Source organism: Ochotona curzoniae, unplaced genomic scaffold (genome assembly GCF_017591425.1).
Source record: "Ochotona curzoniae isolate NIBS_2020 unplaced genomic scaffold, NIBS_Ocur_1.0 scaffold_3223, whole genome shotgun sequence".
Classification (NCBI taxonomy): domain Eukaryota; kingdom Metazoa; phylum Chordata; class Mammalia; order Lagomorpha; family Ochotonidae; genus Ochotona; species Ochotona curzoniae.
Genome location: NW_024467108.1, coordinates 6876393 through 6902492, shown reverse-complemented (window position 1 = coordinate 6902492; position 26100 = coordinate 6876393). Strand labels below are relative to the sequence as shown.

Here is a 26100-nt window from a genome sequence, read left to right as displayed (position 1 = left end):
CAAATGCCAGCACATAAAATTTGTACTTCTCTTGTAAATAGGAAGACATTGAGTTGAAACGAGGCTTAATTTAAAATATCTGTGAGTATTCTCTGCACTTGTATGTTTTGGGCATAAAACAAGAACTTTTATCCTTACTCTGAAGGATCTTCCAGCCATAATTACTCTCCTGTGGGAAAATGCGTCCCATCAGGGTGTATGAAAATTATGTGAGCTGAAGAGAGAGCCACACAATCATTTCTTGCCTTAAATCCAGTTTCAGGTAATAACATTTTATGTGGTTTTAAGTTGTTTAAGTAGTGTGAATGGAATTGACCTATTTTGTGTAATCGTGTTTCTTTATAAATTTATAGTAACGTGAATACTTAACATATTCATATAAGAACACCAACAGTAATTTTAAAATTACTTTCATTTATTAAAATATTGACTTTCTCTGACAGATATGCCAAGAATTTAACAGCACCTGGGCTTGGGAGATGGAGAAGAAGGGCTATCTTGAAATGAGTGTTGAATGTAAATTAGCACTCTTAAAGGTAATAACTTTGTTGTTCGTTGCAGTTACTATACAATAACAATAGATTCTTTTCTATTTGTGCGACAAAACACTGTTCTTTATGTTATTGGGGTTTGAATTTTTCAACATAAACCTGTGTTTATTATTGAAATAGTAAGGAAATAAATAAGCATTTGACTTTAATTAAATTAGCTTTACTTATGTGTTCTACTTTCCTGAAAATTACTACATACTGTTAACTATGGACACTCTTCCACTGATTTATCAAAAATTGATGATTTAATATTGTTTTCTAGAAAGCTAGAAGAATACTTTGTATACTTTCTAGAACCTTCACTGGACTAAATGTACTTGATTAACGTGAGTCACCTCAGAGTAGGATAATTTTCACCTTTGAATTTTTCTTTATTTTCCTGCCCAGTTCATAATGTTGACCTTAATTAATAGCAAAGTGGCCAGCATAATAAGAGGCAGAAAACAATCTTGGTTTAAAAACAGACACATGAGATTTTTTACTCCTTCTAATGTTTACAGTGTTTAATAAGTACAATTTTACAAGACTGCGATGTTCCTTGATGCCTCTTAAAATAAGATATATGTGCATGTGTTATTATTTTACCTAGATTATTATAAATAGCCAATATTTTGGTGTTACAAATTAGTTGTTCTTGGAACTTACACTTTCCAAGAAAACGATAAGTCACAGTAACTTCATATTTCAAATTGTATTATCATATAGGATCTCTGTGCCAAAAGCAGTTTGTGGTTTCAAAGGTTATGTAAGATGATGATTAGTGTGTCAGAATAAATTGATGAAAATTTATCTCAGTAATTTTAAAATTTTTAACTTTTTGTCATAACATTTAAAAGTATATTTCTATAATATATTCAATTATTTGTAAAGCGATATGCAGGGAATAAGTTGATACATACAACACATACAGAGCACACGTAATTACTGATCATTTGTTACAAATTTCATGCATGTTATAGATGCTAGATCAAAACAGCTTAGTTAGAGTCACTAACTAAGAACAGAGGCAAAAAGACTACGGAGGAGGTTGATGGTAAGGTATAGCAAGTTATGCTGCTACCTGAAGTGCTGGCATTCCATTTGGGTGCCAGTTGAAGTCCTGGATGCTCTGCTTCTGATCAGGCTTCCTACTAAAGTACCTGGAAAAGCAACAGAATATGGCCAACATGCTTGAGTTCCTGCATCCACATGAGAGACCTGAAGAAACTCCTAGCTCCTAGTTTCATTCCAGCAGCCTTAACCATTTGTGGCCGTTTATGGAGTGAGCAAGAGAATTAAAGCTCTCTTGCACTTGCTCTCGCTTTTGTTTTTTTTTAAGATTTATTTATTTTTATTGGAAAGTCAGATATACACAGAGGAGAAGAGACAGAGAGGGAGCTCTTCTGTTCATTGATTCATTCCCCAAGCAGCTGCAGCGGCTGGAGCTGAGCCAATCTGGAGCCAGGAGCCTGGAGCCTCTTCCGTGTCTCCCATGCAGCTGCAGGGTGCCAGGACTTTGGGTAAACCTCGACTGCTTTCCCAGCCACAGGCAGAGAGCTAGATGGGAAGTTGGGCTGCCAGGGTTAACACCAGCACCCACATTGGGCCCACTCTCACTGTCTTAATGTTCCTTTCTCTTGTCTCTGTAACTCTGCATTCAAATAAATTTTTTATCTGCTTGGACAGAGAGCACTGGGAGAAATATGACAATATAAACCTAACTGTGTGCAAAATAAATAAGAAAAAATAAATTCTTCCCTTTTACTTGTCTGAGTTATTTTGTAAGTATGAGAATTTGCTAGCGGCTGTTACGCTGAAATACCTTAAAACTGCATAATCACAGACCGGGTTCAGTCGTGACAAGTGAACCAGTGATGGGATTGATAGTGCCTGTCTCTCTTAGTGGCATATGCTCTCTTGCTCTGATTCTGTGTCAGATAAAGCTCTTTTTAAAAATGGGCCAAAGATCTAAATATATGCTTCTCAAAAGTCAAGGGTATGGTTAACAGGTATATAAAAACTATTTACCATTAGTATTAAGGAAACCAGAGAGAAATTTCTCCTCTTACCTGCTTGGACAACAGTTGTGATGGTAAAGATGAGAAGAAAAGTGGCATACTTGTATGCTCCTGGTGACAGTGTGAGGTAATGTAGACACATGGGAAAGCTAGCACTTCCTCAAAAAATTTAAAAATAGTGCTATCGTTTTTTAATGGTCCTGCTACAAATAACCAAAGGAAGTGGAACTGGCTTGTAAAGAAATATTTACAAAAAAGACGTATCTTTTTCAATTAAATGTTTTTAGACTTCTAATAGCAGAGTTAGAGAGATTGGGTGTGTGTCTGTGTGTGTGTATGTGTGTGTATGTGCTGTGAGAGAGGGAGGAGAGGGATAGAGAATCTTCCATCCTCTTATTCATCCTTCAAATGAATAGCAGTCAAAACTGAGCCATTATCTGCTGCCATCCCTGAAACAATATCAGGAAGCTGTGTTGGAAACAGGGTAGTCACGACTTGAATGACCAATCTGTTATGGGATGTCGGCAATAACAAGTGGAGTTTTAGCCCACTGTATTGTAGCAAAGACCCCAAAATATATATACACGTTTGTGTTCAGTACATTAGTCACAATATCCAAGAGGGATTTGGCCGCAGTCCCAAACACATATGAATGGACATAGGAAATATAGTGTGTCTATACAATGCAACACTGTTCAGCTTTGAAAAGGAAGGAAATGTCGTTTGCCATGTCAGTTGTCAGATATCATGACAGCTTGGATAAACCTGGAAGACATGAATATAACATAATACAAATGAACATGATTTGTTAAATTCATGCCGTGAGGCAGTATCGGAACTTTTTATTGTAAATAAGCTCAGTTCTTCAGAAATTTAGTTAAGTTCATGCATCAGTAGTTATTTCCAACTTATTAGTGCTGTTTATTTTAAAATGTTAAAACTTATCTCTTTAAAAGATTGACTCTTCCTAACAGATTCTGGAGAAGAGGGAAGAAGATAGCGAAGTAGGACAGTTGTATTCTGTTTGCTACCATTCTTGAATCACTTTATAGTTGCGTCATTTTTACCGTGAAGGAAAAATCTTTATGGATTGCTTCACACCATGCCTGATTATTTTTCAGTATCTCTGCGAGTGTCAGTTTGATGACAATCTTAAATTCAAGAACATTATTAATGAGGAGGATGCTGATACTATGCGTCTCCAACCAATTGGACGAGACAAAGATGGCCTAATGTACTGGTACCAGTTGGATCAGGATCACAATGTCAGAATGTACATAGAAGAACAAGATGATCAAGATGGCTCTTCATGGAAATGCATTGTCAGGTATCTTATTTTGGACTCTTTCTGTGTTTGAGTGTTTCTTGCTTTGAATACTTTTCTACAGGAATGTGGTTTGTGAGACAGGGATGCTCCTTTATTGAAAAGCAGATTTACAGAGAGGAGAGGCCGAGAGAAATCTTCCATTTGCTAATTTGCTACACAAATGGCTCTTCCTTCCTCACTCACGCTTTGTGCTTCCAAATCTGCTTGTTTATTGGAAAGGCAGACCAGCTGGGTGGGGGAGGGGTAGAGGAGAGAGAGAGAGAGAGAGAGAGAGAGAGAGAGAGAGAGAGAGAGAGATATCAGTCTTCTGTTCCAGTCCTCGAAATGGCCAAAAGAGCCAGATGGGGTCCAGGCAAAGCCAGTAGTCTGCAACTCCATCATGGTTTCTCACTTGGGGCCATTTTATGCTTTCCTCTGAATCATTTTTGCAGGGACCTGGATCAGCAGGAGAGCAGCTTGGACTTAAAGTGGCATTGCAAATGAAGGGTTAACCCACCATGCCAATGTTCCAGCCTCTAGATTTGTTTTGCTTTTAAAAATATTTTTGTATATGCGAAATGATGTTAGAAGCATAATATATTTTAATAACCATTTTTGCCATTCTACCTTGTATGTTTTTCTTAAATACGTTTTTCTTTAGAGTTTTTTTTTTAACCATTTGTTTGAATGGCAGAGTTGGAAGAAAAACCAGGCAGATTTTCCATCTTTTCATTCACTCTCTAAATTCCTGCAAGAGCTGCTACCAGGCCATGTTAAAACCAAGAGCCAGGGACCCAATGCAGTGGCCTAGCGCATAAAGTCCTCGCATTCAACGCGTCCGGATTCCATATGGGCGCCGGTTCTACTTCCCATCCAGCTCCCTGCTTGTGGCCTGGGAAAGCAGTCAAGGATGGTCCAAAGCCTTGGGACCTGCACCCAAATGGGAGATTTGCAGGAAGCTCCTGGCTCCCAAGTTTGCCCAGTTCTGGCTATTGCAACCACCTGGGGCATAAATAGATGATAGAAGATTTTTCTGTTTCAACTTCTCTCTGTAAATCTGCCTTGACAGTAATAATAAGTAAATCTTTTTTAAAAAGCCAGGAACCAGCAACTGCATCTTGATGTCACCTGTCATCTCTGAGTGTGAGGAACTTTGGAACCATCACTGCTGCCTTGCAAGGTGTGCATTAGCAGGAAGCTGGAGTCTGAAGCTGACTTGGGACTCCAGCCTAAACACCCTGATGTGGAATGCCAGTGTTTAAGCTGCCGTTTCTTACTTGACATGCCTGTTCTTACAACACTTGTAAACTCAACTATATATAAGCTTTGTTTTCTCCATTGAAGAAATATGAACTGAGATATGATTAGTGGATACACATGATGATGAAGTAGAAAGAGCTGGATAGAAGTAAGAATGTTAGCTTTTGTTGAGTTGTGTAGAAATGATTGAGCTGAGGCAGGAAAGACACTGCTTGTTTTTTTTTTTAAAGATTTAATTATTTTTATTTGAAACTCGTATTTTAAAGAAAGAGGAAGAAAGGAAAACAGATGTTCCATCTGCTGGTTCATTCCCCAAATGCCTACAGTGCCTGGAGCTGAGCCATTCCAAAACTAGTTATAGGGACTCATGAATTGGAGCCATCTCTGCTGCTTTCCCAGGCCAGAAGCAGGGAGCTGAAATTGAAATGAAGCAGCTGGGACACATATTGGTACCCATTTGGGATGCTCGTGTTTGCAGACAGAATTTTAGGGTCCTATGTGACAACACTGGCCCTCTCAAACCATTTTATAATTAAATCTTTATGTGAAATGGAACCATCGAGGAGGCATTAAGTCTAGCAAGAAATTGCTGCAGATTCCAGTAAAATGACTTTGCTGATCTGCCCTTGTTAAGCTCCAGGATCACATATGGACACCTGTTTGTGTCCCAGTTTGTCCACTTCCCTTCCAGTTCCCTGCCTGTGGCCTGGGAACACAGTGGAGGATAGTCTGAAGCCTTGGGACCCTTCACCTGCGTGAGAGATGCAGAGAAGGTCCTGACTCCTAGCTTCAGATCAGCTCTGCTCCGGCTGTTGCAGCCACTTGGGGAGTGAATCGGCAGATGTCAGATCTTTATAACTCTCTTCTTGGTAAATGTGCCTTGCCATTAAACATAAAGGGAAAAAAAGTTGCTGTAAAATCTTACATGTAAATAAAACTGTAAGTAAAAGAAGTGGAAGTTTTGGGCCTGGAGCGGAGGCTCACAAGTTATCCTTCCACCTGTAAGTACCAGAATCTATCATATGGAAGCCAGTTCGTGTCCTGTCTTCTCCTTCTTATTCAACTCCCTGCTTATAGCCTAGGAAAGCAGTCCTTTGGCCCCTGGACCCACGTGGGGACTTGGATGAGTCTCCTAACTCCTGGCTGCTGGCTTCAGCTCAACTCAGCTCTGGCCCTTGCTGCTATTTGGGGAGTGAACCAGTGGTTGGAAGATCTCTGTCTCTCCTTCACTGTTAATCTGCCTATCAAATAAAAGTAAAGCAATCTTTTTCTAAAAAAAGTAGAATTTTGTCTTATATGTAATTGATTATGTTGAATTTTTTCTTAATTAGTACTTTTTATTTATTTTTATTTGAAAAACATATCTGAAGAGAGGAAAAACAGAGAGAATGATCCTCCATTTTCTGTTTCACTCCACAAATGGCCACTACAGCCAGAGCTGAGCCAAGCCAGAAGCTTCTTCAGGGTCACCCACGTAGATGCACAATTCCAAGGCTTTGGGCCATCCTCTGTTTTCGCTGGCCAGAAGCATGGGGCTGGGTGGGAAGTGGAGCAGCTGGGAGAGGAACTGGAGCCCATATAGAGTCCTGGTGACAAGTGGAGGATTAGCCAGTTGAGCCATTGTTTCAGGGCCAAATACTACGTTTTGCTAGTGAAATAAAAACTTTCTTTCACACAAATGGATTTCCTTAAACGAAACATTATTTCCTGAGATCACCTGATGCTGGCAACAGCTTTCTATTTACCTCTTCAGGGATGATTATATAGTCAATTATATATTCAATCGAATTCTGTTACTTGGAGGCAGTGTTTTGGCATAGTAGTTTATGTTACCTCCTGCAGTGCTGGTATCCATTCTGTCCCTTGATCTAAGACCCTAAAAGCAATGTAATAAGATAAGATTGTTCCTCCACCCACATAGGTGTCTAGATAAAGTTTCTGGCTATGCGCTTCTGCCCGGCTCAGCTGTGACCATCATGGACATTTAGAGGAATAAAACCCAGTGGGTAGAAGATCAGTCATTCCCTCTATTTGTAATGTACTTCTGCCTTTATAGCAGATAAAATAATTATGTTATTTGAAACCATTAAGCAGGCATCTTTTTTTAATATTTATTTATTTTTATCACAAAATCAGATATACAGAGGAGAGACAGAGAGGAAGCTCTTCCCTCCGATGATTCACTCCCCAGTGACCACAATGGCTGGTGCTGTGCTGATCTGAAGTCAGGAGCCTGGAGCTTCTTCTAGGTCTCCAACATGGGTGCAGGATCCCAAGGCTTTGGATCATCCTTGACTGCTTTCCCGGGCCACAAGCAGGGAGCTGGATGGGAAGTAGAGCTGCCGGGATTAGGACTGGGCCCTAAGTCAGACTTCTTAATGTCATAAATTTAGAAATGTGACACTACAGCATTAAAATACATTGAGATAGGGATACTTTTAAAATAAAGATTCAATGAAAATGGGAAAATTTCACATATTAGGTCTCAAATTTTTTTTAAAAGATTTATTTTCATTACAAAGTCAGATGTACAGAGAGGAGGAGAGACAGAGAGGAAGATTTTCCGTCTGATGATTCAATCCCCAAGTGAGCGCAATTGCTGATGCTATGCTGATCCGAAGCTAGGAGCCAGGAACCTCTTTTCGGGTCTCCCACGCGGGTGCAGGGTCCCAAAGCATTGGGCCATCCTCCACTGACTTCCCAGACCACAAGCAGGGAGCTGGATGGAAAGTGGAGCTGCCGGGATTAGAACCGGCACCCATATTGGATCCTGCCGTGTTCTAGGTGAGGACTTTAGCCGCTAGGCCATGCTGCCGGGCCCTAGATCTCAAATTTTAATACTATAGCATCACCACAATTTTAATAGAATTCTTATGTTTCTGTTTTTGTGCTTCAAAATTAATATAAATATGCATATGAGATAGGAAGAGATAATTCATGAATAGAGAATCACATTTTAAGTAGACAAAAGCTTTAGTGTGTGTTTTAAACAATTAAATAGTTTCATTGATCCATATGAGATGGTCAGATTTTGAATGTTTGACCTATAAAAATGATATCTTTGTATGATTCCACAAAGTATTATAGTAAATTGCAGCAGCAGAAACTTTTACTGTACCACTGGATGTTTCTGGTCGAAGCAATAGTACTATCAGTGAAAATTGGTTATAGTTATTTAACTTTTAATTTAAACTTTAATTAATGATCAGTTTAGAGGTTAAAAAAGAAAGTGTAGACAAATATTTTTGTATGTCTATTCAGGATAACATGTAATAAGTGATAAATGATAGTATTATCCCTAGGCAGTACTTTAACAGGATTCTTTAAGAATTACAAGTAAAGAATTTGAGTGTAGTTAGGGATAATATGGTAAAGAATTTTTATCGGATAGACTTAGATATACTGGACACCATTAAGTATTCATTTGATTATCAGAGAAGGATGCAGGAAATTCTGTGTCTCACACTTAATTGCAGTGGTCAAGAGTCATCCTCCCCTACTTTGCTAGGCACACAAGCAGGAAGCTGGTTTGGAAGTAAGAACCCACATGGGATTCCAGCACTGCATCCAGCTGCCTATCCAGTCATAAGTTCTAATCTTCATAGTAATGTGTGACTTATATGGTGTATGCATCTGTTATACTTGATTATTTGAATTAATTAAATCAGATGACTTTATTTCACATATAAATGATACCTTCGTGACTGTTTTTATAGATTTATAATGATGTGTTATTTTCAGATGTCTGAATTTCAAATAGCGCTTACAGTTTTCCTGCTGCATATTTATAAACCTTATCAAGACATTCCTAAATCAATTGCTGGTAATGTAGCACAGTAATTTAACAAGTTGGAATTGAGTCCTACTAAATGAAAGTATTGGTGAACTGGGTGAAATTAACCATTCCTTTCTGTGTGCCTTTGATTTCACCATCATAAAATCACCATTGTGGCATTGTGCATTAAGTTGCTGCTTGCTGCACCTGCATTTTGTGTGGGAGCTTGTTCAAGTCCTAGCTGCTCTGCTTCTGATCTAACTCCCTGGTGATGTGCTTGGGAAAGTTTTGAATATGGTCCATTGCTTGGGCCTCTGTACCCACATGGAAGACACATTGCAGCCATTTGGGGAGTAAATTAGCAGATAGATCTCTGCTCTCTGTCTCTTGGTTTCGATATAACTCTGTTGTTCCAATAAATAAATCACATTTCTAAAGAGAATTTCCCATTAAAGGTTGGCAATTCAATATGTCTTGTATCAGGTTATATTAGAATTACATAAAGCAGTCTATGTAATGCTATTAGAGTAATGGCTAAGATGTAGTACTCACCAACTGATGCTTCCTTCATATTAATCAGACCTGCTATTGATATTAATATTTACCTTCAGTTTCCTCTCTACTATAAAATGGCACTTTTTAAAATTCACTTACTTGGAATTCCTGTATAAACATAGCATAGTTTGGTTGAACTCTAGCATCATATAGGTATTAAAATGTCTTAGACTAAAGTTACTCTCTGTAAACACATAGTCCTGTTTCTTAAGAAGTAGTCTTGGGCTCTGCATGGTGACTTAGCAGCTAAATTCCTCGCCTTGAATGTGCCGGGATCCCATATGGGCACCGGTTCTAATCCTGGCAGCCCTCTTCCCATCCAGCTCCCTGTTTGTGGCCTGGGAAAGCAGTTGTGGACTGCCCACAATCTTGGGATCCTGCTCTCCCATGGGAGACCCGAAAGAACTTCCTGCATCTTGGCTTCAGAATAGCGCAGTTCTGGCTGTTGCAGTCACTTGGGGAGTGAATCATTCGATGGAAGAGCTTCCTCTCTGTATCCTACTCCTCTCTATATTTGACTTTGCAATAAATAAATAAATAAATTCTGAAAAAAAAGCAGTCTTTGATGTAAGAGAAAGAGATAGAGTATTAAATGGTAGTACAGTGTCCTGTGATCTGTGATATCGAGCACAGCAGATTACTTGGAAAACCAAGGGCTTAGCCCATTCTTGGCAATAGATGATTGCCTTGCTTGCCTTTGTTTTATCCATTTGTATTTATGGTTTTTTTTTTTTTTTAATGAATTGAACTTCAGCACCTAACTAATGGTATAACTCTTAAACAAGGAAGGAATATGTTCCATAATATAGTAGTGCATTAGTGGGGAGTTGGGACTTTTATATGCACTTCCATGTTGGATACTGGTCATACAAGTCGAGGTTTAATGAGCTGTGCAACAGTGCCAGCCTCATCATGTTTTTTTAAGCTGTTATTAGAGCTGACTTTTGTCATGGTAATTCAGAAAGTTCTGAATAATTTCATAGCAGTATCAAATGCTGTTGCCTGTAATGATAGAAGCAAATTTGTATTACCAAATTAATGCACAATTTGAATCTTTGTACTATAAAATCACTTCTTAAATCAAGTTTACATGATTTTGTTACCCTAAAGATTGTATTATACTTGAAAAAGTGGTCAAGCATTTACTTTGTTTTTGTTCTTTTCAGAGAAATTATATTACCATTCTAATGGTAGTAATTAGAGTAGTAATTTCTCTTTATATGCTTTAAGTATATATTCTTAATAAAATCCAATATCTGTGGCTAGCTGTAACAGTGATTGGGATGTATTTTTGGTTTTCTTATTTCAGTTTCCAATAGGTAATATTCATTCAGAAGATTCCTTAGCATTATGGTTTTTATGCTGTTATTTTTTCCTTTGTTTAGAAATCGAAATGAATTGGCTGAGACCCTTGCACTCCTGAAAGCGCAGATTGATCCTGTACTGTTGAAAAACTCTAGCCAGCAGGACACCTCTTCCCGGGAGAGTCCTAGCCTAGAGGATGAGGAGACTAAAAAGGAGGAAGAAACACCTAAACAAGGTTTTTTTGTGTGTTTTATTTTACTTTGTTTTGTATTTTCTGCTTTGTTACCTTCTTCTACCCAACTGTATAACTCTATATTTCTCTCCCATTTGAAATACTGAGAACTTGGCTATAAAAGAAAGATAACATTTTGTTTGTTTTAAAAGAAAGAGTTGTAGACAAATGTTCATTGCAACTCCCACAACACTGCTTGGACCGCACCATTCCATGTCAGTGCCTGGGTTGGAGTATTGGCTCAACTTCCCAATTCCAGCTTCCTCTTAAAGGCTTTGGAGATGTTGTTTGGTGCTTTAAGCACTTGGATCTCTGCCACCAACCTCAGAGTATCGGAGACCCAGGCCCATGGCTGCAGCCTGGCCTTTACTCAGCTGCAGAGGACATTGGAGAAGTGCACCAGGAATGGGGAGCATTACTCTCCATCACTCTGCAATTCAGATAGAACAAATAAAGATTCTAAAGAATGAAAGAGGAGTAAAGATAGTCACATCGCTCTTAAAGTATGCTTTTTAAAGACTTGTTTATTTTTATTGGAAGGTCAGATATACAGAGAAGAGGCGAGACAGAGAGGAAGCTCTTCTGTCCGATGGTTCCCTCCCCAAGTGACCACAGTGGGTGGTGTTATCCCAATGCAAAGCCAGGAGCCAGGAGCTTCCTCCAGGTCTCATAAACAGGTGCAGGGTCCCAAGACCTTGGGTCATCCTGAACTACTTTCCCAGGCCACAAACAGGGCGCTGGATGGGAAGCAGGGCTGCCGGGATTAGAAATGGCCCCCATATGGGATCCTGGCTCATTCAAAGAAAGGATTTTAGAAGCTAGATCACCACGCTGGGCCCTCTTAAATATCTAAAATATTAATATATAAATTTTATTATAGATTTAAAATTATTACATTGAGTTACATCGATATTAATGTTTAAATATTAAATGTGTTGTTTTTGTTAATATTTGAATTCTTGAAGCAATATTTTATTAATTCAAGAATTCAAACATGTTTAGTGAACGTTTGTAAGAGAATATGCTTAAAATAAAATTGCCTGTTTTAGCACTTTTCAGTATACAGTTCTGTTGCATTCAGTTCTGTGACTGCTTTGACTCGACCTTTTCTTCCCTCTTTCCCCCTGAAGCTGTGTACCTGTTTACCACTCACTCTACCTGTTCCCTTTCTCCCATCTACTAGTTTTACCCTGCAAGTTTATGAATTTGACTGGAAAGAACCGCATGTCACATACACCTTGTAATGTTTATACTTCTGTGATTTGCTTATTTCTCCTAGCGAAAAAACTTTATCTATACTCTAGTATATGAGAGGTTTTCCTTCCATTTTAAAATGCTGAATAATAACTTACATATTTTTTATACTTACACTTTTTGTTTCTTAGTTCACCTGTCAGTGAACACCTGAGTTGTTTCTACCTTTTGGCAGGTCTGAATAATTTTGCCATGAGCCTGGTCTTCTTAAGTCCCTCCTTCCTAAGTTCCTTCTCTTCCTTCTTTTAGTTATATACCAAAAATTGATTTGTTGGATCATATTGGGATTCTGTTTAATGTTTTGAGGAATTTTGAGAATTTTTCACAGCAGCTATATGTGCATCATTTTATATTTGTGCCCAAAGACTCAACAACACTTGATTTTTTCCCATTTTTTTAATATTTTTTAATATTGGCTATAGTAATCATGTGATGTGCTATCCCATCACATTCATTAGTTTATTCATTTATCTCTATTTCTGACATTCTTTACCTAGTTAATTAGTGCACAAAGGTTCAAGGGCTACAGGAAAAAGTGGGTAAGACTTATATTTCCATATTGTTTCCTTCATATATCTGGGGTGAAGGGGGGGATAAAGGGAGAAGTCCCACCTAGTCTCCCATCCATCCCAGGTCCCGGATGTGGGGCATGCTCCGAGGGTCTTGCTCAAGTGGTTTTGATAGTTCAACAGTTATGAATTGTTGCCAGTCTCGCCACTCCAAACATGATGAGGTTGTTGAAGAATCCACTTACTGACGTAGTCCATCTTACAGTCTCTGCCCAGTTTTTCACTGCTAACATATCGCTGACTTGTACTGTCCTCTGTCTTTTCGTGGTTAGGGTTCTGAATCCGGAAGTTCGATTAGGAGATCCCCAAAGAAACTTTGTCTGAGGTGATCCTAGACCAGAGTCCTGTATGTACTAGCAAGTACAGGGCCCAGTACAGTCCATCGCCCCTATCAGCTGGTGGTTGCAATTGCTGGGTCTGTTCTATTTGCACCCCAACTTCCACTGGAACCAATGGGTGTTGCAGTCCAGCCTGATTCTGCCCAGCACACACTCAACCCTCACATAAACCAGTGGGAGCTGCAGCCCAGTCAAAGCAACCTGTAATAACCCCCACCAGGCCTGCCCCCTACCCTGGTTTGCCAGTATGTGCAGCAGACTAGTTCAGTCTGTCCCACACCCATTCAGCTCTCATACATGTAATGGGCATTGAAGCTGAGTTCATCCCAACCAGCCTGACTATCCAGTCCAGTCCCTCTCCTGGTTTTCCTGCCCTCTAGTGGGAGTGGTAACCCAAGAGGAAGGAGCCCACTATTTCCCTTCTCAGCCACTCCCACTCCTGTATTATGCACTCTTCAGGTAATTCTGCAGTTTAACTTGACAGAATTAGTCCCCAGTGCCAGCTTCTTCCAGCTGATGCTGTAGCTAAGCCCAACCAACCCTCACCCACTCTAATTGTAGTTTGCACCAGTAGAAACAGCCCAGCCTGGCTTTTCCCTGATCTAGTCCACAAGAGGTGCACAGGTGTTGTATCCCTGCCTAGTCTGGTCTGCCCACAACCCAGCCCACATTCTCCAGTGGGAGTAGGTGTCCAGCAGGGTCCCCACCCCCACATTTCCCCTGCCAGCTCTTCCCTCTCCTTGCATGGTTCTCACATGTACTGATTGGGCACTACGGTCACATCCGGTAGAGGTCACCTTACCTCCTTGGCATTCCATAATGTGCACTGATTTTTGTTGCAACCGAACCTGGCTTGACCCACACTCTGTTCTGGTGCTCGTATTTGCCAATGGGTGATGTCAACTGGTTCAGCCTGGTCTTTTCCTGACCCATACCAAATGCATGCCAGTGGGAAACTTTCCATGGTCTGTTCTGGGCTGTTTCCTATTATGCTTTTTGTGCTTACCTGCTGGGCCTGTGTCCTGCCAGAGGAGTTGCCCAAGCTCCTCCATCAGAACCTCTCCCAATGCCAAATTTCACGCGCATACCAGTGAGTCCATGAGCCAGCCCTACTCAGTTTACCTCCTGTTGTAGCAGGAACAGTGGCTTTTCCTGACTGGTCTTCAATCCGATCTGGTTCTTACTGTTGGATGTTTCAGTGCAGCCATGGCTTGTCCATACCCACACACAGCTCACACATGGCTCAGTAGGGCCTGAGACCTAGCCTAGTCTGTCCACATCTACCCTGGTCCTCTAGGACACCACAGGTGTTGGAGTCTACCCCAACTTGGTGTGTCCAGTCCCAGTCCACACTTATGCCAAGGGAGACTACAACCGTATCCGGATCAAAACGCAGTCCTCATTCCAGTCCCCGTGTTCCTTGGTGGGAATCTCAACCCTGCTAGGGTGTCCCCTTAGCTCCCCAACCAGACCTGTTCCCAGCAATAGATTGCGCGCATGCCAGTGGTTGCTCTGACTCAGCTTGGCATAGCCCGTCACCTGTCCCCGCCCCTGCCCAGATGCTGTGGCTTAGCATCCCTGGCTCACGCAGACCAGTAGGTGCAAGAGCCTAGCTCTTCATGACCTGTGCTCCATCCTGATTTCTAATTTTGATTGTGGGCTAAGGTTTGCTCAGTCCTGCCCAGTCCACCCCCTTCCATTACCAACCCACACATTAGGCAGTCATTGGAGCTATTTTGTCCAGCTTGTGTGACCCACAGGTCTGAACCATGTGTTCACCAGCGGGAGATATGACCCGCCAGGGTATTTTCCCAAGTTCCTCCACTTGACCCACTGCCAGACTCAATTCTCATACATGCCATTGGGTTTTAGGCCAGTGTCAGGCATAGTCTGGCCTTCCATTTGGCTTTGTTTGAGCTGGTGAAACGTTGCAGCCTGGCCCACCCCACATCATATTCAGAATGCACATCTGGGTGCTGCTGCCTTGACCAGTCCAGACTGGTATCAGTTCCTTTTGCCATGAGTGAAGCAAGGCTCCTAGGTCACACCTAGCTTAGTCCATCACCACCTCAAGTTTTGAGCTAACCAGTGGGGCTAGTATTTCCACAGGGTTTAGCCCACACATCCCCCATAGAATCTACGGCCGGATATGGTTCTCTTGTGTGCTAGTTAATGTTATGGCCCTGCCTAATGAGACCCGTCTCCTGATCCATCCTCATGTCAGGTAATAGGATATGATCCTGCTAGACAAGCCCTGAGCCTTAGCTTTTGCATGGACTGGTGTTCAGTGGCCAGCTTTGTTCAGTGATTACAAGTTATGCACAAAATTGATTAAGAAGTTGCTATATCAGACTTTTCCAGAAAGATCATCTGGTCTCCCTCCTCAAACCTACCAGGTCTCATTACTACCCTCCCTTACCTTCAAAGGAAAAGTTACTCTGTCGTTGGGAGTCTTTTGGAATGATTGATATCCCAGAAGTGTTTTGTGGGCTTGACATGGAGCTACCTTAGCAGCAATTCAAAGCTACAAAACCCAGAGCTGGCCCAAGGACAGGTCACTGTATGTACGCGGTGGCTGGAATCAGGGCTCTGAGCATGGAGACGATCCTGGCCTGGCACCCACCAACAGCCAACAACCATTAGTTTCTAATGACTAAGCATGTCGAGCATGTTTCAAATGTGAATCTCCTATTTGTGTGTCTTCTTTTATTAAAATGTACATCCCTTTGTTTTTATTTTGAGAGAGAGCTTTTATATGCTAGTGTGCCTCACTAGAAATCCAGGATCAAGGAGTGATCCTGATAGCTCGGTACTACCTCAAGTCTTCCATGTGAGGGGCAGGAACTGACAGTGCCCTCCTCCCAGGATCTTTGTCATTAGGAAGCAGGACTCAGAAGCAAAAACTGGAATCAGATCCAGCATACCATGTGGAGTTTGGGCATTTTTTTAAAGTATTATTTATATTGGAAAACCAAATATACAGATAGGAGGACAGACACTAAGATCTTCCATCTGCTGGTTCACTCCCCAAGTGGCTCCAATGGCCAGAGCTGAACTGATTGGGAGCGATGAGCTTCTTTTGGGTTTCCCACGCAGGTACAGGGTCTCAAAGCTTTGTCCCTTCCTGGACTGCTTTCTCAAGCCAAAAGCAGGGAGCTGGATGGGAAGTTGAGCTGCCAGGATACAAACTGGCACCCATATAGCATTCCAGCGCATGCAAGGCAAGGACTTTAGCCACTAGGCTTCTGCGCCAAGCACCTTAACCACCAGATCAAATGTCTACTCCTTCTTTGTTCGTTTTCCTTTGGTGCTTTGTGTTCTTGTGTGCTTGCCTCAAATGCAAACTTTTAAGTAAACCTGATTTCTATTTGAGTTTCCTAGTTTGCTTAATTAGGCAGATCAAGTTCTAAACTTTTGGAGTGTCAGGAACAAGTTTTAACTTTTCTAGACATAAGGAAATGCGCTGAAATATCTTCTAATTTTGAGATTCTTCTGCCTCCTTCATTCTATTTTGGAGACTCTCCACTGTACTTTTAATTTGCTCCATTCTATCCTGGCACACCAGTATCACAGGTGGGGGCCTAGCCTGCACCACTATGCAGCCCCTATCTAGATGTTTTTATTTTCTCTTCTAGTCTCAAGCATTCTTTGTATTACTGTGCTGTTAGGTCTCTCAGATGCTGACCTTCTTTGCTCACACCTACCCTATCCCTGATGTAAATTTTTTGAAGATTCATTTGTTTTAAAGGAAAAATGACATAGAAGAATGGATACACACATACAGTGAGAGAAGCAATAGCTGCTGTCTTACTCCCTAAGTGGACACAACAGCCAAGTCAGAACTGGGAGTCTGAAACTCCACATAGGTCTCTCACATGCTTGGTAGGAACACAGGCCTCTTCAACTGCTCCTGGGAGCTGGTTGGATGCAGATCAGCCTGGATTTGAACCTGCACTTGGTATGGGAGGCTTGGCATTGCACACTGCAGATTAACCTGTATGCCACAGCAGTGGCCCTCTGGTGAAAATTGATTATGCTTCAAGGGCTATCTGAAAACCCACTTTTGTAATCCTTTTCTGAGCTTATCTACTTCATTATACTGTTTTTATCCCATTTATGTTAAAGCTTAAAGTTTTCTTATTGATGAGTTGTTACACCCAGCTTGTTAATGATAGATGCCATTTAGCTGTCTAGTGTGCATAGTATGGAAAGCCGCTGGGCTTATTGAACACTGTGAAATTCAATATCAGTCTAAATTTCTTGGCACAAAACTGTTAAAAAATAAACTCTATTGGGCCTGGCACAGTAGCCTAATGGCTAAAGTTCTTGCCTTGCATGCCTGGGATACCATATGGGCGCCAGTTCATGTCCCGGCTGCTCCACTTCCTTTCCAACTCTTCTGAGTGGAAGGTCTTTGTCTCCTTCACTCTGTAAATCTGACTTTCCAATAAAAATAAATATTTAAAGGAAAATAAACTGTGTTGATGAAAGAAAGCAGTGTTAAGGAAAACACTACTCTTTAATTTAGCTTTTTTTTTTTTTTTTTTAGCTCTTTGGGAAAAGACTGGTTGTGTAAACTTTTTTTTTTTTTAAGTTTTAAAGCCAGATTTATTGGAGAAGTTGAGAAGAGAGACTCCCGTCCTAGTGACGGGAGGGGGCTTTGAGACAGAAAGGACCCTTACACCCTGCCATAGTGGCAGGAGGAAAAGAAGAACCCTAGTCCTCTGCCATAGTGGCAGGAGGACAAGAAGAACCTATATTAATGGTTGGGAAATGCATCTTATTTGCCTCTCACTTGCCATTTCGCCCTGCTTTCAGCCCCTTGAAGCCATTAACCTACTTTCCATCTCTATGTATTTGTGTCATTGGATAGTTAATGTAAGTGGAATAATATAATCTGTGGCCTTTTATGTCTAATTTCATTCACTTACATCAGTGTTTTCAAGGTTTCTCTGTGTCAACACATGCTGCTGCTGCTTGTGGATGAGGAGAAGGAGTGGTGGTGATGGTGGTGGTAGTAGTAGTATTAGTTGTAGTAGTCATCGTCGTCATCCTTTCTCTGGGTATATCACATTTAGTATCCATCATTTGAGTTGTCTTCACTTTTGGCTCATGCATAATGCAGCTTTGGAGGAATACAGGTTTTTGTCAATGTAATTTTTAAAAATTTAAACTTGCTCTCAACATCCAAAACTGTCTCGTGTCAGAATTGTGCTTTTGCTACATGCCGGTTGCTTCTTCTAAGATGGGATTCCATTGCACCTTCAGTTTTTCCTTTTTTTAATCCTCTAAAAATTGGCACTGTGTTTACTCTTGTGCTTAGATTTTTCTTTTCTTGTAGCATAGATAATTTGGAAGTAAAATATTTGTTCTTACCTATTTATCAATGTTGAATAGACAAAGGTAGACTGGAAACTTCACTTTGTCAATAAAATTGGAGAGAGATGTTGATTGTTTACAGAAACTTAATGATTATTTTATGTAAGATGGTGACCTCCTTTGGTAATTATCAACAGGTTATCTGATACAGGGCTTAAATTCAACATGTTTGTGTTCAACAGTTCAAATAATGTAACACTGTGAGTCGGCTTAGATTGTCACAGCTTGGTACCTGGCCTGGGTGACTTAAGTAGTGGAAATTCCCTCACAGTTCTGGAGCTACAACAACAGATTAGGTTGCTGATGAGGGCTAGCTTTCTGGCTCGCAGGTGGTCAGCTTATCTCTGTGTCCTCAGTTTCTGTGTGTGTACAGATATGTGATCTGGTTTCCCTTGCTCTGATCTTATGGGAGCACCAGTTCTGTCATTTTACAGCCCCTCCTTTCTGACTTCATGGAACCATCATTACCTCTCCCTGTCTCTTAATTGCGGATAAATTGGAGCTAGGGCTTCAACTTAACAAATTTGGGGAGAGGAGACACAATGAATTCATAACATATGTTATGAAATAGTTCATACTAAGAACTGTGAAGGTTAATGAAAGAAAGATAGCCGGAAGGGCTGGGAGTAGTGAAACTTAAATATTTGTTTTTGAATGTTAAGGTTTGCAGCATATACATTCTGAAGAGAAAAATAGTATATGCCCATTACATGCAAATCTTTCTTTCATTTACAGTTTGAGGAAAACAAAAAAATCTATCCATCTGAAACCAGAACGAATATTTCGGCTTGTGATCACAATTGGAAATGCTTTTATGCCTATTGAGTGAATTACTTTAAACAAATGGAAGGTGTGAAGTCTAATTTTTGCTTTTTTCTGTTGTATAGTTGATAATACAACAGAATAGTTAATATCATAACTTGTTTTAAGTTTTGAAAGGTAGAGTAACAGAAAGTGAGAAGTTAGATTTGCTGGTTCACTTCTCAGATGCTTGCAATAGCCAGGACTGTCCAGGGTCAGAGTCCATCTGGGTCTCTCGGTTGGAGCACTTGGACCATCATCTGTTGCCTCCCAGACATGTTAGGAGGGAGATGATTTGGAAGGACAGATGGGACTCAGTCTCAGCTACTCTGATTATGTGATGTAGGAGTCCTAAGCTAGCTTGATTTGTGTCACTGGTGAGAATTTTAATGTGAATGTACATAATGCGGATATGGTTCATTAATGATCCCAAGTTTAGGAAATGGCTTTTCAAGGATATATTGACTAGAAAACCGTTTTACACATACATGATATGTTGACAGTTCAGATTTAGAACATTTAATCTATACATTTTGGATCCTCTTCAGTCATGGTGAATATAATGCTTGATAATGAAGCTTAAATTTAAAATGACAGTATTTTGTAGAGACATGACCTTTTTTGTTTTTTAAGATTTATTTATTTGAGGAGCCCCATGGCTAATGAGGATGCTTCCTACAGAGCTATAATCCCAAATGGTTATCAGTGTGAGCCCTGGCTGCTCTATTTCTGATCCAGCTTTCTAGTAATGGCTTTGGGAAAGCATTGGAAGATGGCCCAAGTGCTAGAGCAGGTGCTACCCTTGTGGGTACTTAAGTGAAGTTCCTGCCTCTGACCTGGTTCTGCATCGGCTATCTGAAAGTGAACCAGCAGATGGAAAAATCTCTCTGTAACTGTGACTTTAAAAAAAAATCCAAATCTTTTTAAAAAAATGTATTCTTTTTAAAGAAAAGTGTTCATGTCCTGGTTCACTTAGTCACAGCAGTCAAAACTGGGCCAATTGAAAGCCAAGAGATGTAAGTCCCTCTAGTCACCCACCTGGCTAGCAGGTTCCCAAGTACTTGGGCCATCTTTTGCTCCCTTCCAAGGCACAATAACGGTAGATTGTATTGGAAGCAGAGTAGCTGGGACTAAAATTGACAGTCCAATATGGAAATCAGCATGACATTTAAAAAATAATAATTTATTTTATTTTTGATAATGTTTACATAGTTAAGAAGGATGAATACCCATGTGAACCACCTATTAAGATAGGAAAAGTCCAGAAATGGAGGAAACTGGATGAGACAACTGCTCCCAATCTTGCAATCTGGGGGAAGGGGAGAGAGTGGGACAGAGGGCCGCTCCCAGCAGCATAACCACACCAGTATCTGGAGATGGGGGACGGCCACTCCATGTCATTTTAGCGTCCCAGTGTATAGCATATTCTTAGGGTACCGCTTAAATGGTATAGTTGTGGAAACTGAAGTTGAGAATTGGGTAAGCTCACAGCTTGACCATAAAATGAGTCAATGTTACAGATAGTGAGTAGGTTAAGCAGTATAGGGTTTTGTGTACAATATGATTTCATCTTCTCCAGTGCACATCAGGAATTTTCCTAGATTCCATTAAATATTTAAATTCACAGGAATTCCGCAGAACATACTTGGCATCAGTCCAAGGCCAATCTGTGCTCCATATAGCCCCAAGCTTTAAAACCTAAAGAGTTCATGTTCTTTTTTTCTTTAGTTGACTAAAAGTGTATATATTTAAGGTCAACCACATGTTTGTTTTCAGATGTTATAGTCTCAGGGACAAGATTTTGTCTTTGTGATGTCCATATCCCATTTGGGGGTGCCTGGATTGAATCCTTGACTCTGCCTTCCTGTTAATGAAAACCCTGAAAGACAGTGCTTTTCAAGATGGAGAGGAAGTAGACGTCATTCCAAAATGGATTCAATCCTTTGGTTGTAATCTTGTAGTTCCTGTGCTTCTAACACTAACGAAGTGGACCTGCCACAGTAGCCTATCAGCTAAAGGGCTCACCCTTGCACAGGCTGGGATCACATATGGATGTTGGTTCTAATCCCGGATGTTCCACTTCCCATCCACCTCCCTGCTTGTAGCCTGGGAAAGCTGCCAGAGGCCAGCTCCAGCCAGGTTTGTAACTCGAGAAGGGTGCGTGAAATAGGCGTAAAGAGAAAAGAAATGGACCACTACAACTTCAGGATCGTAATAGACCATGCAAGCTCTGGCACAGACCTTTTACATTATAGTGCTGCATCCACTCAACTGCAAAGCGCGGGCGCCGAGCAGTACAATTCTTTAGGGTCAGTTTGACCTAGCTTCAAGCGGGTCACAATTTATAACAGGTGAGTGAGGAAGGATCACTCCTTGCTGATCTTGGCTTGCCAGCCCGTGCCTGGGCTCCAACCTTGGCGCTACCTGTGACAACCAGACCCCGATCTTGAGTTATCTATGGGTTAATAAGTCTGGGGCCTTGATTTATGGAGATTGGAACAATTGGCAGTAGCTGGTCATTAGACCTGCAAGCTCACACAGTTTGTTAGCTAAACAAGTAAAGCAGGAGTTATAATGGCAAAAAATAATTGAGGTTAGCAATGAGCCATGTTTATTCCATTTTTATTTCAAGTTTACAATGGACAAGCGGGTGCTTCCAAAGATAATTCTGCAAATTGTTTCACCTTAAGGCAGGGCATTATCCATTCTGACATTGAAGCTAGTAATTCCTCAGTGAACAACACATATTAATCAGTAATACAGTCCTACCACAATTCTCATTCTACAACTTATCAGTTAGAGGAGAAAATATATCACAGAAGGAGAAACTTTTAAAGATCAAGGAAAGAAAACCCTGAATATATATTCCCACTACACCCTTGGCCTCAATAACCCTTAGTTTGAAAGCATGCATTATGATGTTAGTACAGCCATTCTTGAGCTCTTCCAGCCAAAGGGCCATAAGAGCAACTGAGACAGCATACATTGTTAAAGGCCCATTCACCAAGATGTTGTCAGCAACATTAATTCCCAAGCTCACATTGGTTGTAAAACTATCTTGCAGGAGCAAACAACAATGACTCATTAGGTTACAGAATTCTTAGCGGGGTGGCTGGGTGTCCTTGCAGAAGAAGGTGGAATTGCATTCAGGTGGTTGTAGAGACATATGCTAAACAGGGGGATTGTTCTCTTCACATCTTCATGTCGTCCACACCTACTGCACAGACCCCAGCAGAAAGCAATCTAAAAGGCAGTCCAAAGCCTTGGGACCCGGTAGCCACATTGGAGACCTGGAAGAGGCTCCTAGCTCCTGGTTTTGGATTGACAGCTCCAGCTGTTGTGCTCACTTGGTTGTAGTCATCGGGCTGAAGATCTTCCTCTCTGTCTCTCCTCTGCTATATATATATCTGACTTTCCAATAAAAAATTTTTTTTATAAAAGGACAGCAGTAATGAACCTATTAATGGAGTTCTGGTTGCTCACATATGAGACTGGGCTGAGTTCGTGGCTTCTTGCCTCAGCTCATTGCAGGCTTTTGCGGTGAACCAGGGGCTGGAAGCTCTGTCTTAATGCAGGCAATAGCTGGGAGCAAAGCCAAGAGCCAGGAATTGTCTGTCACCTGCTACCTGGGTGGCAGGAACGTATTTCATGCCGTTAAGGGCTCCACTAGCAGAAAACTGGAGTCAGTATCTGGGAATTGAGCCCAGTGATTTCCAAATGGCATATGGCATCTTAACCGGGAGACTGAACATGTGCTGTGATAGTTCTATGTTTTAATGTTTGGGAGATTTCTCCTGATGGATTCACAGTCTCAGTACAGGAAGGGTTCCTTTTTCTGGTGACTGTCGTTAATCTGTTTTCTTTTGTATAGCAGCCTCAGTGTATCCTCCTGTAGTTTTAGTCCCTGTTTCACTGAAAAAATGAGTAATGTTGAGCATTTTTTCTGACACATATTGTCTATTCCTTTGTCTTTGGAGAAACAGTTGTTTATGCCTTTAGCCCATTTTTAATTGGAAAATTCGTTTTCATCCTGTTGCTTGAGTTCCTTATGTGTTTTGCATATTAGCCCCTGATCGTTGGAGTCACCTTCTGTTCTGGATTATGTTTTGCCTTACCAGGCTGCTGATTGTTTCTTTTTCTGTGCAGAAACTTTTCAGTTTAATGTAATCCTCAGATCACATTGTTGCCTAGTGACCTAGTCAACACTTGTTTTTATTACTAGTTTGCAAATAGAGGAAGGTTACTTAGTTTATTGGTACATCAAATTTTAAGGAAACAGAAAAAAACAGCCTGGATGTGAAGCAGCCTTAGGGTTCCCGGTTCCATGGGGGATGGTGAGCAAGTGCTCTACAGAAGATTCACCACCCTTGCCACTGGAGATCTAAAGAACCAGTGAAGACCCTAGACTGTGAAGCTCAGTAATGTGTGTACTGAGTCTTTTTCTTATATACAGACATTAAAAAAAATTTTTTTTGGTTAGGTACCACCATTATGCTGCCATGTGTAATTGCAGTATCCTATATGGACACTAGCTCAAGTCTAGGCTACTCCACTTCCACTCCAGCTCCCTAATAATGTACCCTGGAAAGTAGTAGAAGATGGCTCAAGTCTTTGGGCCACTGCATTCACGTAGAGACCTGAAAGAAACTACTGGCTGCTGACTTCAGTCTGGCCCAGTGCTGGTCATTGAGGCCTTCTGGGGAATGTACCAGCAAATGGAAGACAGTGCTTCCATTTGAAAGAAGAAACGCATCTGTAAAAGTGTTACAGTGCAGTTAGAGAGCTAGTTTCCATTCTGCTAGCACTCATCCCAAGATGGCTACAACAGCCAGGACTGGGCCAAGTTGAAGCCGAGAATCATAACACTTCATTTGTGTCTCTCCTGTGGGTGGCAGGGGCCCAAGCATTGGGCCATTTAGGCTGCTTTTCCCATACTGTTAGTAAGGAGCTGGATGAGAAATGGAGCATCCAGGACCTGGGCTTAACGTGCTACTCTTCAACTCTGGCCCCCGTGAATACACGTTTAGTGCCTTTCCTATTCTGATTAAGTGTTTACCAAGCACTATGGCAATAACCTGCAGTTTGAACCACAGCAGTTAAATTAAACCACAGAATTTTTATTCCTTTGCATGTTTATAGTTAAAAGATTCTTTCTTACCATAGAGCTTAGTAATTTCAGTGTGCCGGATTTTTATCCGATATTGTCAATGCTTCGTGCCTTTTTGGTAAAAGGAAGTTCTTTATAGGTTTGGTTTTGGTTTTTACATAACACAATTCCTAGCACCTTGTCTTTTGCACTAAGAGGCCATTACTAAGTAACATAAAGGTTACATGAGCACAGGCAGTGAGACACCTTGATTATGAAGATTACTTGTAATATACAAAGCACTGGTCTTGTGAATATTCAGAGCAAAGAGGGATTCATGTCCTGGCTGAAATGGAGCCAAGTTTTTACTACTTAGAATGGTGCATATTCTGTACCTGTGGGTTATTTCTTTCTAGAATTTCTTTTATTTTTTTTTTTTTGGTATTGTTTACATAGTTGAAAGGGATGCATGTCCATGTAGACCTCTGATTAGTGTGGGGAGAGTCAAGTATGGAGGAATGTAGATGGTAAAGATGTTATTTTTTTTCTCCTATGTTCACAAGGAGGAGTGGGAGGGAGACCATAGTGCCAGTCCTGTAAATAAATATTTTAAAGTGATTGATGCAATGGACTGAGGTGGTGGTGTATCAGCGAATCCTTTGCCTACAGCACCAGCATGCTATTTGGACACATATAGGTTGCTCCACTTCTGATCCAAATCCCTTTTTATGGAGAATGGGTCAAGTCCTTGGGACCTTACACCCACGTGGTCGACCTGTAAGAAACTCTTGGCTCTCAATTGGCTCAGCTCCAGCTGTTGCAGTGGATGGAGAATCTCTGTCTCTCCTTCTCTGTTTTTTCACCTTTCAAATAAAAATAAAATAAAACTTTTTTTTTTAAGATTTATTTTATTTTTATTGGAAAGGCGGATATACAGAGAGGAGAGACAGAGAGGAAGATCTTCCGTCCGATGATTCACTCCTCAAGTGAGTGCAATGGCTAATGCTATGCTGATCCAAACCAGGAGCCTCTTCCAGGTCTCTCAGGCGGGTGTAGGGTCCCAAAGCTTTGGGCCGTCCTAGACTGCTTTCTCAGGCCACAGGCAGGGAGCTGGAAGGGAAGCGGGGCTGCTGGGATTAGAACCCGCGCCCATATGGGATCCCGGGCGTGCAAGGCGAGGACCTTTAACCACTGCGCCACACCGCCGGGCCCAATAAATCATTTTTTCAAAAATAAAATAACAAGCCCTGCTTCATCTCCTGTATGGTTCGTGTGGTTAATCAACAATGATCTGTTCATAAATTTTAAACAAACTCATATGTTGCTGATACTGTTTAGATTTTAGGGTTTTCCACTTTACAAGGATGAGGCAAAATACTGAAGTCAGTAGCCAATCTGTGATGAAAACCCTGCTCGGATTCCCAGCACCGCATTTGAGGATTTGTGTGCTCCACAGTCCTCACTGAAGTCCAGCTTTCAGTCTTCTCTGTTTGGTTTTCCATAAAAGCCAAAAAATTTAAACCCAGTATAGCAAATAGCAGAATTGACAGTTAAACCCAGTAAGTCTTTTGTAAAGTGTTAACTTCCAGAATATTGAACAATGTCATTTGATAAAGTACTTTGTTGTATAAATGCATTATAAAAGACATATACCAAATATGTGAAAAGTTCAGTTTTGTCAGAGTTCTAATA

General features: G+C 41.0%; 1 protein-coding gene across 4 annotated transcripts in view; it reads left to right on the top strand.

The window, feature by feature from the left end:
• The window catches only part of RSF1 (remodeling and spacing factor 1), a 123531-nt gene that overhangs the window by 56942 nt on the left and 40489 nt on the right, over positions 1 to 26100 (top strand). For all 4 annotated transcript variants that reach the window (XM_040964222.1, XM_040964219.1, XM_040964220.1 and 1 more), the window contains exons 3-5: positions 444 to 536; positions 3670 to 3875; positions 10830 to 10984. In XM_040964222.1, the coding sequence (XP_040820156.1) occupies positions 444 to 536; positions 3670 to 3875; positions 10830 to 10984 (454 nt within the window). The remainder of the gene's footprint in view (positions 1 to 443; positions 537 to 3669; positions 3876 to 10829; positions 10985 to 26100) is intronic.